Raw genomic sequence first — 14,349 nt, 5'->3', positions numbered from 1 at the left:
GACAAACAGAGAACAGAACACAACTAATATAGTGGAGCAAATGAGGATAATTAACCAGACACTCGTGAACAAAATGACACAAACAAACACGAGGGAAAAATGGGTCACAGAACACTTGAGGAATAAAAACACAACAAAAATCCAAAGGGGTGTGACAGTTCGCCCCCCTCCCGGAAGGTGTGACCTCGTGCCGCAGGAACAACAAAGGAAGGGATGGAAGGGGACTTAGGAGGAAGACAAAGGAGGGGATGTGGGATGGTGACGGGATGGCAAAGGGCTGGCAGGAAGGCAGGCAGACAAATACTGGAGGAGGTTGGGGTGGAGGACGGACCCCCGGGAGGAGGACGATGAACAGAGTCCAGGGTGGAGATGATGGAGGGAGGAGCCAGGACGGGCACAGAAGGGACCTGGGCGGATCAGATGGAGGAAGGAGCCAAGGAAGAGACAGCAGGAACTTGGAGGAGCCAGGCGGGACCCAGGCCACAGTCATGATGGCGGCCTACGGTGGAGCCGACGGAGGGAGGAGCCACGTTGGAGGAAAGGCTGATGACTCCAGGGGGCCGATCGATGCAACGGAGCAGGTGGTGGAGCCTGAGGCGGAGACGGAGAGCCAATGAGCCAGGGCGACGGGGAGGATCCGGAGGGCCAAGGCAGAGCAGATGGCTCCGGCAACCAAGGCGGGAATCCGGAAGGCCGCGGTAAAGCCGGATGCGACAGAGGACCAAGGTGGAGCCAGAGAGATGGAGGGACGAGGTGTAGCCGGAGGAGTGGAGACCTGAGGCGGCGGATGGTCGACGACAGACCAAGGCGGAGCCGGAGGGACAAGGGAGCCTGCCGGCACTGGTGGACTGATGGGCCATGGCGGAGAGGAGGGAGCTAGGAACCATGGTGGAACTGCTGGGTCGAAGGGCCGAGGTGGAATCCGGGACTCAGAGGCTGGAGGCGGAGACAATGGGTCTGCCAGTCTCCATCGGCGTCATGGCTGGAGGATCCCTTGTCTCTGCCTCCAGGAGACAGCGGTGGCCATGGTGAGGACTGGTACAGAGGTGGTGGGAGAGGGAGGCTGGGTGGGAGTTCAAGATGGTCAGGGGCTTAGGGACGATGTGGGCTGCCCACGCACACCATAATGCCACTTCCAGCACCGTGAGTGCCAGCGACAGGGGAACGACCTCTGTGGTCGCTATGGTATAAGCATACAGTTCAGGGCAGACATATAATTCCAGGCAGACGGACAGTTCAATATAAACAGACAGTTCAGTTACGATCTCCGTGGTCATTTCAGGACATACAGATGATTCAGGGCAGGCAGAGAGTTCCTGGACTGACGTCGATTGAGGCTCTGGCTCCGGGGCAATCCTCAGTTCTGTCGATCTCCTAGGCGATGGCTCGTCGGTCGCGGTGGGCTTTGGCTCTCCGTCAGCGGTGAGCTCAAACTGTAGCTCCGCGAAGCAGGGTGGTGGTAGGCTGGGCTCTGGGTCAACCATAATAACTCAAAATAAAAACTGGCAAAACGAAAAAACAAAACGTGGGAACACACGCCGTGCACTTTCACTTTCAGGTCCAGTCTTCTGTCACGCTACAGTGAAATAAACGCACGAAGAAGATGAAGATGAATGCAAACAGTCTTTAACCCTTTCGCATGTGAGTTTAAAATATTCTAGCTGAGCCCCCAGCGTGAGTTTTTTTTTTTAGGCGACAGTTATTTTAGAATGTATGCCTTATTGTTTCCATGGCGACGTGGCATGCTTGTCATGTGACACAATGCAGCCACAATAGCTCTGTATGACACATGGATCGGTTTTATTTCGTTTTATTCAAAATATTCACAAACATGCTCACTATATTATGAAATATCTGATATTCAGATTCTGAAATATGTTCAAATAAGTAAACCTATTTGGTAGTTTAAACACTTTTATATCGACTGTGTTAGTTGATCTATCCACCTTTTTCTTGTCGTAAAAATGGGCGTGACCATTTGTAAATTATATGGGTCTGGCTTCCGGTCTCATCTGCGTCCACTCCGTCCAGCTATTTTTAGCTGAACAAAACAGTTTGTTTTGCTGCTTGATATTGAAAGTTGGTGTGTCTTATCATATTATTTTAATGTATTATCTGAAATTATGAACACACTGGTTTTTAGTGCAAACAGTTTTACCGTTTACTGCACGTTGTTATTCTCCTCGTTATTTACCTATAGCGGCTAATGAACTGGAAGTCTCACCCATAGGCTTACTTCCGCGTTGAAGAAAAAGGTGGATACCGGGTGATGGTAAGGTATACCGGGTACCGCCATGTTAGATCACGCTGAATCCGAGCTGTGGGATTTACAACACGAAAATGCATAATCTCCTCCCGAAACACGTTAAAGTAGGTCTCCGGTAAACTGGGAGAAGAGCAGAGTAAACTTTATAGTTACCTACACAATCTGTATATGATATCAATAAAAACATGTCGTCAGATTATATTTGTAAGTATCATTATTGCCATTTCCATAAACATCAGCGTGCATTTTGCAAACTATAAATGTATGGTTTGATAGTACTTGTGTGTATTTAAATGTCTGAAACCTAAAATAAGCATTATATGGTTGAAAACACTGAATATTTGTGATAATATGACAAGCGCTCAGCGTGTCTGATCTGGCTCCGCACGAGCCAAAGCGTTAAAGTGGATTTAAATTCAGCAGTTGATAACGTGACGCACTGAACGTTCTAATCACACCGGTGTGATCGTACTCTTCAAAGGGTTAATTAATCCACACAAAAGTAAATCCAGAACTGAACAGGCAGGAGCACATGTAGGGACGAAGTAGACCGGACCGGGGAACACAAGACAGACTGGGACTAAAGTAGGGGTGCTAATGAGGGACAGACAGGTGAGGAGGATCAACTAATGAAGACACAGGTGTACTGAGTAACATAATCAGGCATGGGGAAAAACTGGGTCACAGAACACATGAGGAATGAAAACAACAAAAACAGTCCAGGGGTGTGACATTTCCGCTCATGCAGGGGACAGCTGGAAACTGATCATATTTACAGTATCTTACTTATGAACATTTACAATAAGGACAAAGTGAGGAAAAACATAGTGACACTTCTGTCTGGAACCCATAACCACAAGCCAGCAATGTTTGATTTAGTCTTATACTTATAGTTTTTGAAATAATAAATTGTAAAATTCTGAAAATTGCATACTATAAAAGGTCCATGAACTGGACTGAAATGTTGGCATTTTTGGCTGTATTTCATGAACCAAGTGTCATAGGAAGACTCCTCAGCTCATGCTCTTGAGAGCCCACATCCACTTATGTATTCCTACCTATTTTGTTTTTCCTATCATCATGTCATATTGGAGTTCTTGAAAATATTCTGTTGCCAAGTACGGTGGCTGTAGTAAAGCACACAGCAATGGAGTAAAATAACAAACACAGTCTTAAAGGGATAGTTCGCCCAAAAATGAAAATTCTGTCATTAATTACTCACCCTCATGTCATTCCAAACCCGTAAGACCTTCGGTCATCTTCGGAACACAAATTAAGATATTTTTGATGAGTTCTGAGAGCTCTCTGACCCTCCCATAGACAGCAATGTAATTAACACAATCAACATCCAGAAACATAGCAAGGAGATTTGTAAAATAATCTATGTGACATCAGGGGTTCAACTGTAATTTTATGAAGCTACGAGAATAATTTTTGTATGCAAAGAAGACAGAAATAACGACTTTATTCACAATTCGTCTCCTCCCTGGTGCCATTTTGGAGAGTATCCACTGAACGTAAACGGTGTATGCTGTTCTGTGTCAGCAGCAACATACGCGGATATGCTGTTTACGCTTTGATTTGAATGAAAACAACATATCCACGTGGCGCAGCTGCCACAGAACAGCATACATTGTTTATGTTCAGTGTATACTCTCCAAAATGGCGCTAGGGTGACTGTCCCTTTAAATAAATCCACAAAGAACACTCAGGAGATTGTAGGAGAAACTTAACCACATCCACATAGAAGCACTGATGAGTTCAGACAATGAACTAAGGAAAATAGCTTAAAGCTGCAGTCCGTAACTTTGAGCTCAAAATGTACAAAATGTATATATTAAGCGATTACACCATGAATCCATTTTCCAAAACCGTGTTTTTGGCTTGTGCTGAATCACTACGGTACACCTATAATAAGTGTTTATATTCGGACTATTTTAGACTTATTTAGATTCGTCATAGACATAAACAGAGAGAAGTAGCTCCGGCTACAATGTTCTTCCACAAGACACACACAGTTCTGTTTATTAACCGCTAGAGTGCCAAAAGTTACGGACTGCAGCTTTAAATACACAGAGTATGATTAACTGAAACAGAACATGTGTGAACTAATTAGGAACTAAGGAAACTCAGGAAGGAAAAACAGGACAGAACACAGAAAACTCAACCAAAACAGAACATAACCCTGACAGCACGTTGTTGCTGGGTTTTATTATTTAATTTAATAAATATTATAATTAAATGAGTTATTATTTAATAATTCAAATATATTAATTATAAACTATTGCTATTATGATATTCTCTTCAATTAAAATATAGACATTTAAATAATTCATAGAATTATGTAGTGTAATTCAGATGTATTATTAAATGTAAAAATAAATGAATACAACACAATATAAATATTTGGTTTAGTGTTTTACATTACCCAAAACTGGCAGTTGACAGCTGAGATATTTACTGTACCCCGGGGTGTTTCTTGTGTAAGGGAAACAGGTCAATAATTTAGCTCAAAGGGAATCATTTAAGATTTTAAAGGGAACTCCACCATTAATATGCAAGGGAATTAGGACAGAATCACTGTTTTACGGCGGATCACTGAGACGGCCAGCGATTCAGTGAACGAGCCGTATGACAGCAATTCTGCAATGGATATCTATATCCAAAATATAGTGAAAACACTATTAATTAGCATAGTAACAAGATCGGCAGTTTAAGACATTAACTTGTGAGCACAAAACACAAGATACTTCTCTTTTCCATTTAGGTTTAGGCTTGCTTCAGAGAGGCTAGGGTCTGATTTATGACATCCTGTTGTCTTGGGCCTCTGTGGAATTTTTGTGACTCCTCGTGCCTCAACTCGGTTTTGACCAAATCTTAGATTGTCTGATTCGGTCTGATATCCTACACTTGCCTCAAGTAGGGAGTCATCTTATACCAGTAGTTGGGCAGGATTGCCCCCTTTTGTGATTTTTAGTTTGTTAATTAACAAATGTTTCAATTTATGTCCCCTTATAATATATTCGATGAGGTATCATCAATCATCCAGTACATGCCCGTCATCTCTAAATATCCTTTGATGTTGTTTCAAAATCTTTTGGAATTTTGTGAATGACAATCTGCTGTCTGTAAAACACAATGTACTTGTGAGACGCAGATTCTCTGAGTGCATGCATAGTTGCTGTGTTCATGCTGCTGTAATCAATCACAAGTAAAATGGCATTTTTCGCACATGACTGACATTTAAGTAAGGGATAGTGTACGTCCAGTAGGTTGTTATTGCAAAATAGACCCCGGAAGGAAATGGAGGGTCTTGCATCACCTTGAATTATTCTGCCATTATCGTGCTTATAACATGGCTACGCACTCTCCTGAAGTCAACAACAATCTCCTTCGTCTTCTCCACATTCAGAGAGAGATTGTTGTCACTGCACCACCCGGCCAGGCGGCTCACCTCGCTCCTGTAGTTTGTCTCATCTCTGTTGCTAATGAAGGACAGCTTCATCCATCAGGCTGTCAGGAAGCTGAACTCCCTCCCGACCTTGCCCCCCCTCCCCTCTTTTGCCCCACGCACCACTGAACTCTGACCCTCTAACGGACTCTCCACTCCCCCCTCCCAAATACACACACACACTGTCACTTTAATCAGTCTGAATAAGCTCTTTTGTACTACAAATAATTTTTTTGCACTACAATCACTATATCTGCACTGTTGTTTACTTTACTGGTTTGCACTCTATCTGCCATATGCCTTGTGCTTTATATATTTTTTTTTTACATTTTACCTTATTTGTATATTTGTATAGTTGTATTTTGTATTTTGTATTTAATCTGTATTTATGTTAGCTGTATGCACCCAAGGGTCTGAGAGTAACGCAATTTCAATTCTCTGTGTGTATGTGCTGTACATGTGGAAGAATTGACAATAAAGCAGACTTGAACTTGAACTTGAACTTAAGTAGCTATGTAAGTAAATTATTTAGAGATGAAATATTGATTTCTGATTCTGAAAAGAAAAAGTTCCTAACAAACTGCTTTGAGATTAGACGAAGTTCAGACAAGGCAGATATTTAAGGTGTAATGTACAGTCGCATCATTATTTACACAGCTTTTCACCACTTTAATAAAGGTGGACATGAAATGTAATTTAATAAAAAGACAGTTTAAAATCTTACCCATTTATTATCTTAAATCCATTGCTGTGTATAAAGCATTCAGGTTTTGGAGATTTTTTTGTGTTTCATCACTTCTTTTATTGCCCAATTGAGTTTTTAATCATCACATCTCACCTTGTCTCATCAAGTTACATGATCGTAGTAAACAGCTTGTCTGTCTGTGTGTGTGTGTGTGTGTGTGTGTGCATGTATTTGCGTGTGTGTGTGTGTGTGAGAGAGAGAGTTAAACTAAAGACAACCACTCAAGAGGTGACAACAATTTGTGCAATTTTGAAAAAGTAATTTCTCAAATACTTTTTGAGTACTTATTGTTATTTTCCTTTATTCACTCCAGGATTTGGGAATATCTCACCTCACACAGAGGGTGGGCGCATCTTCTGTATTATCTATGCCCTGTTGGGAATTCCTCTGTTTGGGTTCTTGCTGGCAGGAGTGGGAGATCAGCTTGGAACAATCTTCGGAAAGGCAATTGCTAAAGTGGAGGGCATGATTGATGTGAGTTAAAGCAGTTTTTACATTGATATTAAGTATTAGCTCAGTCAGTACAAAACCATTTTACATTTATGTAATTTACATCAGACATTATATAACTGACATCAGAAATAAGTACAAATGATTCCTAATTGTGAAGTTGACCATTAAAGTATTTCCTCTTGTTATAAACACAAACTAGGCTCATTGAAAATACGTGCCTCTATATACATTTCTGCAGAACTGAAAAAAACATACCGATATGTACAAATCACTGTAGTTTCCAGCTGAAATGAACACTAGAGTCAGTAAAACTCTGATAACTTTTATGCCTTTTTTACACAAAGTATGATTTACAGGTACAGAGTTTTGATTAATGAAGGCTAATTTTCACACAATTACTTGCAGCATATTGTTATGACTTCAAAACAATTTTAACATCCTGCGCGATTTGCAAACTGATACTTTTGAATGTTGCCGTCACATGTACATGTTCATGCTTCAGCTTCATGTTCATGAGTTTTCTAATTTAGTAGGTTTGCTCGGTAGCTCACTTGCACTTGAGTTATGAAGAGCTCCTGAACGAACTCCATGAAACTACGGTTCGACAAAACAGCTCAAATCCGCTTAAGGAAGTTAAAATAGCACGGCTGCACCAGCAAATGCATTTTTTTTAATCATTTTTGCATTTCACTATCGGGTAGGTTTAGGGTTGGGTTTGGTGTAGGGGATATATTCCAACACCGTAGAGCATTAACCTTTAGCGACACTCAGCCACAATATGTACCTCAAGCAGCGTAATAAAAACGCAACAATTCGTGAATACCTGCAAAGTTCAGCTCCAACCCTGATCAACCACATATGAACCAGCTAACTGAGATCTTCATGAGCACATGATTAATTCCAGACAGCTGTGTTGGAGCAGGACTGGAACTGAACTCTGCAGGTAGGTACAGTAAATCTCCAGGAGCAGGATTGTGCATCCCTGAAAAGTGAATACACCTGTGATCACAGTAGTAATAGTGAGTACATCTGTGATTTCCTAACTGCATTTCCCATGAGAAAATGGGCTGTGTCTATCAATGTCTGTGTTGTGACATCCTCCATAGAGGAATTGAAATATCTGATTGTGAGACTTCACAAGCCATTTCATTTTAAACAGGTCACATTTATCAAAGTGGACACTTCAACTAGATAGCTGATAGATTTTTCATTTAATATGAAACACAATAACTACTGAATATTAATCTATTAAAATGAGTGAGAACCATCAGAAATATAAATAAAATATAAATCGCTGATTGAGATATGTGACAAAACCTGTCCCACAATTGAATCTGCTGTTGCTTTTTTAAAATACCAGTTTAAAATAACACACTTTAAAATTAATCACACATGATAACTAGAGTGTTCTTAACACAAATGTTCCATTTCGTCTTCTTTTCATTTAATTACATTACATTTTAATTACTCCCTCTAACTCCCCCATCCTGACAGCATAATGCAATACCTATTAAATATTTATTTTACTTAGGGCACTGCATGCTGAGGGTCCTTAGTATTCAATATTTCATACTGCCTCATTTTTACAATTATATTTATAAACATCTAGTGGTTTTGACAAGGTTTTGACAGGAACAGGCATTTGTAGTCTTGAATCTGAATATCCTCTGTATTCTGTATTTCACCTGCTATGAATTCAGTAATGTCATATAGGCTTTCCATGATTATAAGTGGGTCGTATTAGTAGTTAGCAGCATCAGGGTCACAAAATGCATATTGCATATGGAAATCCTGCTGATGTCAAAGTAGGTTTGTTGACATTTATCTTTCATGAAGCCAGTAAACAGTAAACCAGTCAATGGAGTGATTTGTCATACCGACGACATTCTTGTCTTCAGACAAAACAAAGCCTGCCAGGGTTTTGACAAATATTCAGTCAGTGGGTCTCACACTAAATGTACCTTGCTACATTTTTACCATTAATTTGTGGTATAAGTATGGATATGGTCGAACCTCAGAGACAGGCCTTTCGCAGGCTGAGAGAGGACCTGAGTTCACCAAAGGTTGCTACAGATGCATTCTCTTGTGGGTTAGGTGCTGTCTTGACACAGAAACGATATGATGGAAACCTGTCACATACATATCCAGGAGTCTGATGTATACTGACAACTGAAAACTAGTCAGTGGCAATGATGCTGGAGTAATCAATTATTACATGAATTAAATAACAATATAAATATAATTTGTCTTAATTGTTTAGATTTTTATTATGCATTATCTTGTCGGTCCACCTGTTCACATTTACAACTATGCATGTTTGCAGCGTCAAAACATGGGTTAATTTTCACATTTGGTAAATTTTCCGTCATTGGTCAGCAGGAGGCGCTTTCACTGCAGAAACAAAGCTGTTTCCTCTGTAACGACTGTACACAATGCAGCGCAGAAACAGGCAGCGCTCATGTTTATTTAATGTTTGTCTGTGTTTTAGTTGGTTAGGTATGTATTTCATTATGCTCTGTTTATTGTCATAGATATAAATACATATCTGTTTATTGTGAGATGTGCCAGAAACTACCGTGAAACGCTTAATATAAACACTTATGTAAGGGTGACAGTTAAGACTTTGTTGCAACGCTACTAAAGAAATGCCTTACCTCAGGGATTTTTTCCCCCTCAGGGATACCCCTAAGTCAAATTACTTAAGGACTTTCATGCAACCGGGCCCTGACATGTTTACTACATCGTTTTGTGTCGGTTTTGTGGTTTCGTGTGGACACAGATATTTCTTGAGACGAGGGGGAAAAAAAGATTAGATAGGGAAAGTTCTGGCTTCGTGTGGACGTAGCCTAAGAACAGAGGTGTCTAATTGACCTATCAGTAAGCCCCTTCCTCGAACGCAGATGAGCAGATGAGTGTCAGTTGGATGGGGACTGGAACCCTGACATCTTTAGGTGTCAGCATCATAGGGAAACATTGGAAGATCCAAAGCTCTCATCAGTTTAATGGCGTTTATGCTACAAAAATGGCAAAATGATGTGCCTGTGGTACTTGTAACACTGGTTCCAGGTATCATGAGAAGATAGGCAATGCAAATTGGAATTTATTTTATTATTCAACATTAATTTTCTGGTTGTCATACTCTCATTAATTTACCATTTTCATCTGCTCAAGCAGAACGTTAATGTCATCTTGTGCTTCAGCAAGGTATCTCTTGCTAAAACTAGCTAACGTTAAAGGGGTCATGTGATGTTGCTAAAAAGAACATTATTTTGTGTATTTGGTGTTATGATATGTGTTTATGCGGTTTAAAGTAAAAATAAAAACACATTATTTTCCACATACTGTGCATCATTGTTTCTCCTCTATGCCCCGCCTTTCTGAAACGCGTCGATTTTTACAAAGCTCATCGGTCTAAAAAAAGCTAGGTGTGCTCTGATTGGCCAGCTATCCAGTGCGTTGTGATTGGCCGAATACCTCAAGCATGTGACGGAAATGTTACACCCCTTACCATATTGTGATGCCCTGTCCGGCCGGAGCGACGATTCAAAAACATGAAAACCCATTATAAACAAGGCAATTGTTGCATCCAGTGGGGACATAATTACGGATTATAATTACTTATACTGTCTTTTTATGCGTTGCCTTGGGTTGCGTTGCATTGCGCCACGTAAACATAAAACCATGTCTGCATTTGTGATCGGAGAAGTGACAAACAAGCGCTACTCTACACTGCCCAAAACTCGCGTTTGAATCATCAGTGGCAAATCCTTTAAATGAAAACGTACTTGCAGTCTGTGAGTCAGAAGAGCCGGCATTGTAGTCTACTCTCCCAGGATCAGGAAACAGTCCTCCATAAAATGTGCTGCACACATCTGAATATTTGGCTTGAAGTGTTCTGGAACAGTGTTGTAAATACAACGTAACCACTGATTTCTAGTCGTGTCCTCTTTTGGAAAACCAAACTAAGTAGTTTCGCTTTCACAACGAAACACACGGCGGCTAGAGTGAGCGGAGGCCGGCGGGCTTGAGAATGGCACAGCCGGCGGATTTGACGAAGGAGCGTCCGGTGGGCTTGCAGCAACCACATGTGACGACCGCGGGCTGGACTCTGCTTCGTCCACGGTGAAAGCCGATCCGGTGATCCACAGCGCGAAGTTGATGTATTTCCTCAGCGACCAGCACGGATCAGCTCCAGGCATGACGAAGCGGATATTGTCCTCTTTTGGAAGACCAAACAAAGTAATTTTGCTTTCACAACGAAACCCAGCATCTTCACGACATGGCGGCAGCAACAATACTACAGCAAGAATAAAAGTTACGCCTTCTTTCTTTGCGTGAACATTTGGGCGGCGTTATGCAAATCTTCCCACATCGTGATGTATACATGTGGGGGTGTGTTAGAACGAGCCGTTTTAGGTAGGTGTGGTTGACTCTTAACTTTTATAAAGAATATCTCTTTGGATTTGAGACTTTAGTCTTTGCAACTTTACAGATCTTCTTTATGCACCAAGAGCTTGTAACACTCCAAAGAGAAAGGAAAATTTGAAATTGCATCATATGACCCCTTTAAAGTTAGTGAGTCCATGCTAACGTACAAACCTAAATAGCTAACTCTTCTCAAGCCATGTACAGTGTAGGTCAAAAACACATGAAGGTCTACATTTCCGTGCCTTTCCATAGTAAACTGATAAAATGTAAAATTAATTAATTTTACATTTACTGATTAAAAGTAAATGAATTTAATCATAACCTGAACAGTGTTGATCCTAGATGTTGTCATCTACGACCATAACATGAGGCTTCTCCAGCTTGCATTGTGATCTGTAACCACTTGCTTCCAAATTAATCTTGTTACCCACCATATTTATTTTTAAATCTTTTATTCCTTCATTGCATATTCAAGTCCCACTTGAATGCTCCTCGACAAGAGGTGGTCCTTTTGTGTCCTAAATTTATCAAAAACATCTTCTTGGGACAAGGTTTTCACACTGACAGCTGTCATTGTAAGACAGTTAGCAACTCCGTTTGTTTGTCCGAGTGAGCAACAGTAACTAAAGGGGGCGGGGCTTACCGATAAGTCAATTCTGCTCCTGGAGGTCCACCTTCCTGCATAGTTTAGCTCCAACACACCTGCCTGGAAGTTTCTAATGATCCTTGATTAGCTGGGTCAGGTGTGTTTATTTAGGGCTAGAGCTTAGCTTGGCTTGGCCCTCCAGAAGCAAGGTCAAAGCCACTAGAACACTTAAAAATAAAGGTGCTTAAAAGGTTCTTCACAGCAATGCCATAGAAGAACCATTTTTGGTTCCACAAAGAACCATCTCTTTCTTACCTTTTTATAATCTGAAGAACCTTCTTTCGCCACAAAGAACGTTTTGTGAAACAGAAAGGTTCTTCAGATGTTAAAGGTTCTTTATGGAACCATTTAGACAAAAAAAGGTTCTTCTATGGCATCGTGAAGCACCTTTATTTTTAAGAGTGAAGGCAAGCCTGCAACCATTAGCCAAAAATGCGTAATGGCTAATGCTAACAGAAAGGAGACCAAAGGCCGTTTTATATGAATGGATGTCAATGGAGGAGAGGCTTCACTACGTTGAATAAACAGCTTTTTAGAGAAAACAGTTCATCATTTAATGAATCGACAGCCTGGCTGTATGAATGAATCGGCTAATAATGGCTAATAATGAATTGGCTAATAATAATGGCTAACAATGAATCGGCTAATCCTCAACATGTTTTACACTTAGCAATACTTTTGGATTGAACTATTTTTAGAGTTTACACCCAAAAACATGCCATTTTATAAGAAAAGTCACTGACTTTTTGCGACAGGTGGGATTCAGCTTACAGCACTTCTCATTCATTCCTATGGAATCCGTAAATAACGATTGAGTGTCGCACAACTCTGACTGAACTTCAATGATGTCAAGGCTGTAATGTGATTGGTTATTACACCGCACGTGATCCAAGTTAGCCATTAGGCTTTCTCCAATAGTAAGTAATACAAACACTCTCATCTCCCTATGTTAAGACAATCTCTGGCAGGATCATGGAGCATGGGCTTATTTGATTTGTGGCAGTGCATAAATGCCAACATCCTTGCACAGAGAGTTATCACGGCAAACACTGCTCTGCATTTTATTTTCAGAAAATGTACTAGTTTTCTCTAAGTATATTCTCTGCATTCTGCAAATGTATATATATGTATTCATTCATCATTCCATCTGTGGATGCATCCATCTTTCCATCCATGCTTTTTTCTTTCCTCAGAAGTGGAATGTGAGTCAAACCAAGATCCGTGTGATTTCTACCGTTCTTTTCATTTTGTTTGGTTGTCTCCTCTTCGTCGCCCTGCCGGCCATCATATTCAAACAAATTGAGGGCTGGAGTGCACTGGAGTCCATCTACTTTGTCGTCATTACCTTGACAACCATCGGCTTTGGAGATTTTGTCGCGGGCGAGGGCGAGCGACGCCAGCACGAAGAGAACAGTGGTGAGCATAAAAGGGACACACATTCATGTGATTAGTAGTTTGCAAAATGGATTATAGCATCTTGTCTTGTTTGTTCAGGTGGTTCTGAGTTGGAGTACCTGGACTACTACAAGCCCCTGGTGTGGTTCTGGATCCTGATTGGTTTAGCGTACTTCGCTGCTGTTCTCAGTATGATTGGAGACTGGTTTCGTGTCATATCCAAGAAAACAAAAGAGGAGGTATGTTCTCATGTGAAGCAATAAATTATGCAATCTTTAAACAATAGCTGCACCCACACATCTATGCAAGGCTTTAAAACCAACATGAAATTAAAACTGAACCTATTTACAGGGTTAGTTCACCCCAAAATAAAAATTCTGTCATAATTTACTCACCCTCATGTTGTTCCAAACCCAATGCAATGAAATGTACAGTATGCGTGTTGGTCAATATTTATATGTGAATAAAACCCTAAACTAACTATCATATAATGCGATCATATCTCTTCAAAAGATTTGGATTAAACCGTTAGATTCATATGGATATCATTTATTTCAATAGCCCGATACGTGATGTAAACAGATTAAATATGAGATATTTCATATTATTAAATACAAAGCACAAACATTTGTTTTATCCAAACACTATAAAAATGTTTTGTATCAAATAAAAAGAAGTTTAAAAAAAGAAAATCATCAAACCAACATCTGTCTCCAGTTCTCCTAGCAACTATCAGAGTTTGGCTCCCTATTTCATAACTAACCATAATGTTGCTCCAAACCATTTTGCTGTATTTGCTTTTTTTCTCCAATGGCAGATGATGGCAGATGGTCATGTCTGTCAAGCGATAAATAGGGAAAAACAGCAGAGTCAAAGAAGTTTCATTAAAATCCATAGACTTAATTTATTTCTGTCATGACAACTCTCTGAGGGATTGGCATGGTAATGTACATGACAATGATAAT

General features: G+C 40.5%; 1 protein-coding gene across 1 annotated transcript in view; it reads left to right on the top strand.

Annotated features, from left to right (window-relative positions):
* The window catches only part of kcnk2b (potassium channel, subfamily K, member 2b), a 48,827-nt gene that overhangs the window by 28,099 nt on the left and 6,379 nt on the right, over positions 1-14,349 (top strand). Inside the window, exons 4-6 of the mRNA XM_016237592.1 lie at positions 6,776-6,936; positions 13,183-13,405; positions 13,484-13,623. Of these exons, the coding sequence (XP_016093078.1) occupies positions 6,776-6,936; positions 13,183-13,405; positions 13,484-13,623 (524 nt within the window). The remainder of the gene's footprint in view (positions 1-6,775; positions 6,937-13,182; positions 13,406-13,483; positions 13,624-14,349) is intronic.

This window comes from Sinocyclocheilus grahami, unplaced genomic scaffold (genome assembly GCF_001515645.1).
Source record: "Sinocyclocheilus grahami isolate Dianchi unplaced genomic scaffold, SAMN03320097.WGS_v1.1 scaffold519.1, whole genome shotgun sequence".
NCBI classification, from domain to species: domain Eukaryota; kingdom Metazoa; phylum Chordata; class Actinopteri; order Cypriniformes; family Cyprinidae; genus Sinocyclocheilus; species Sinocyclocheilus grahami.
Note: the sequence above shows the minus strand (reverse complement) of the source record. Positions and strands in the feature narration are given on the sequence as shown.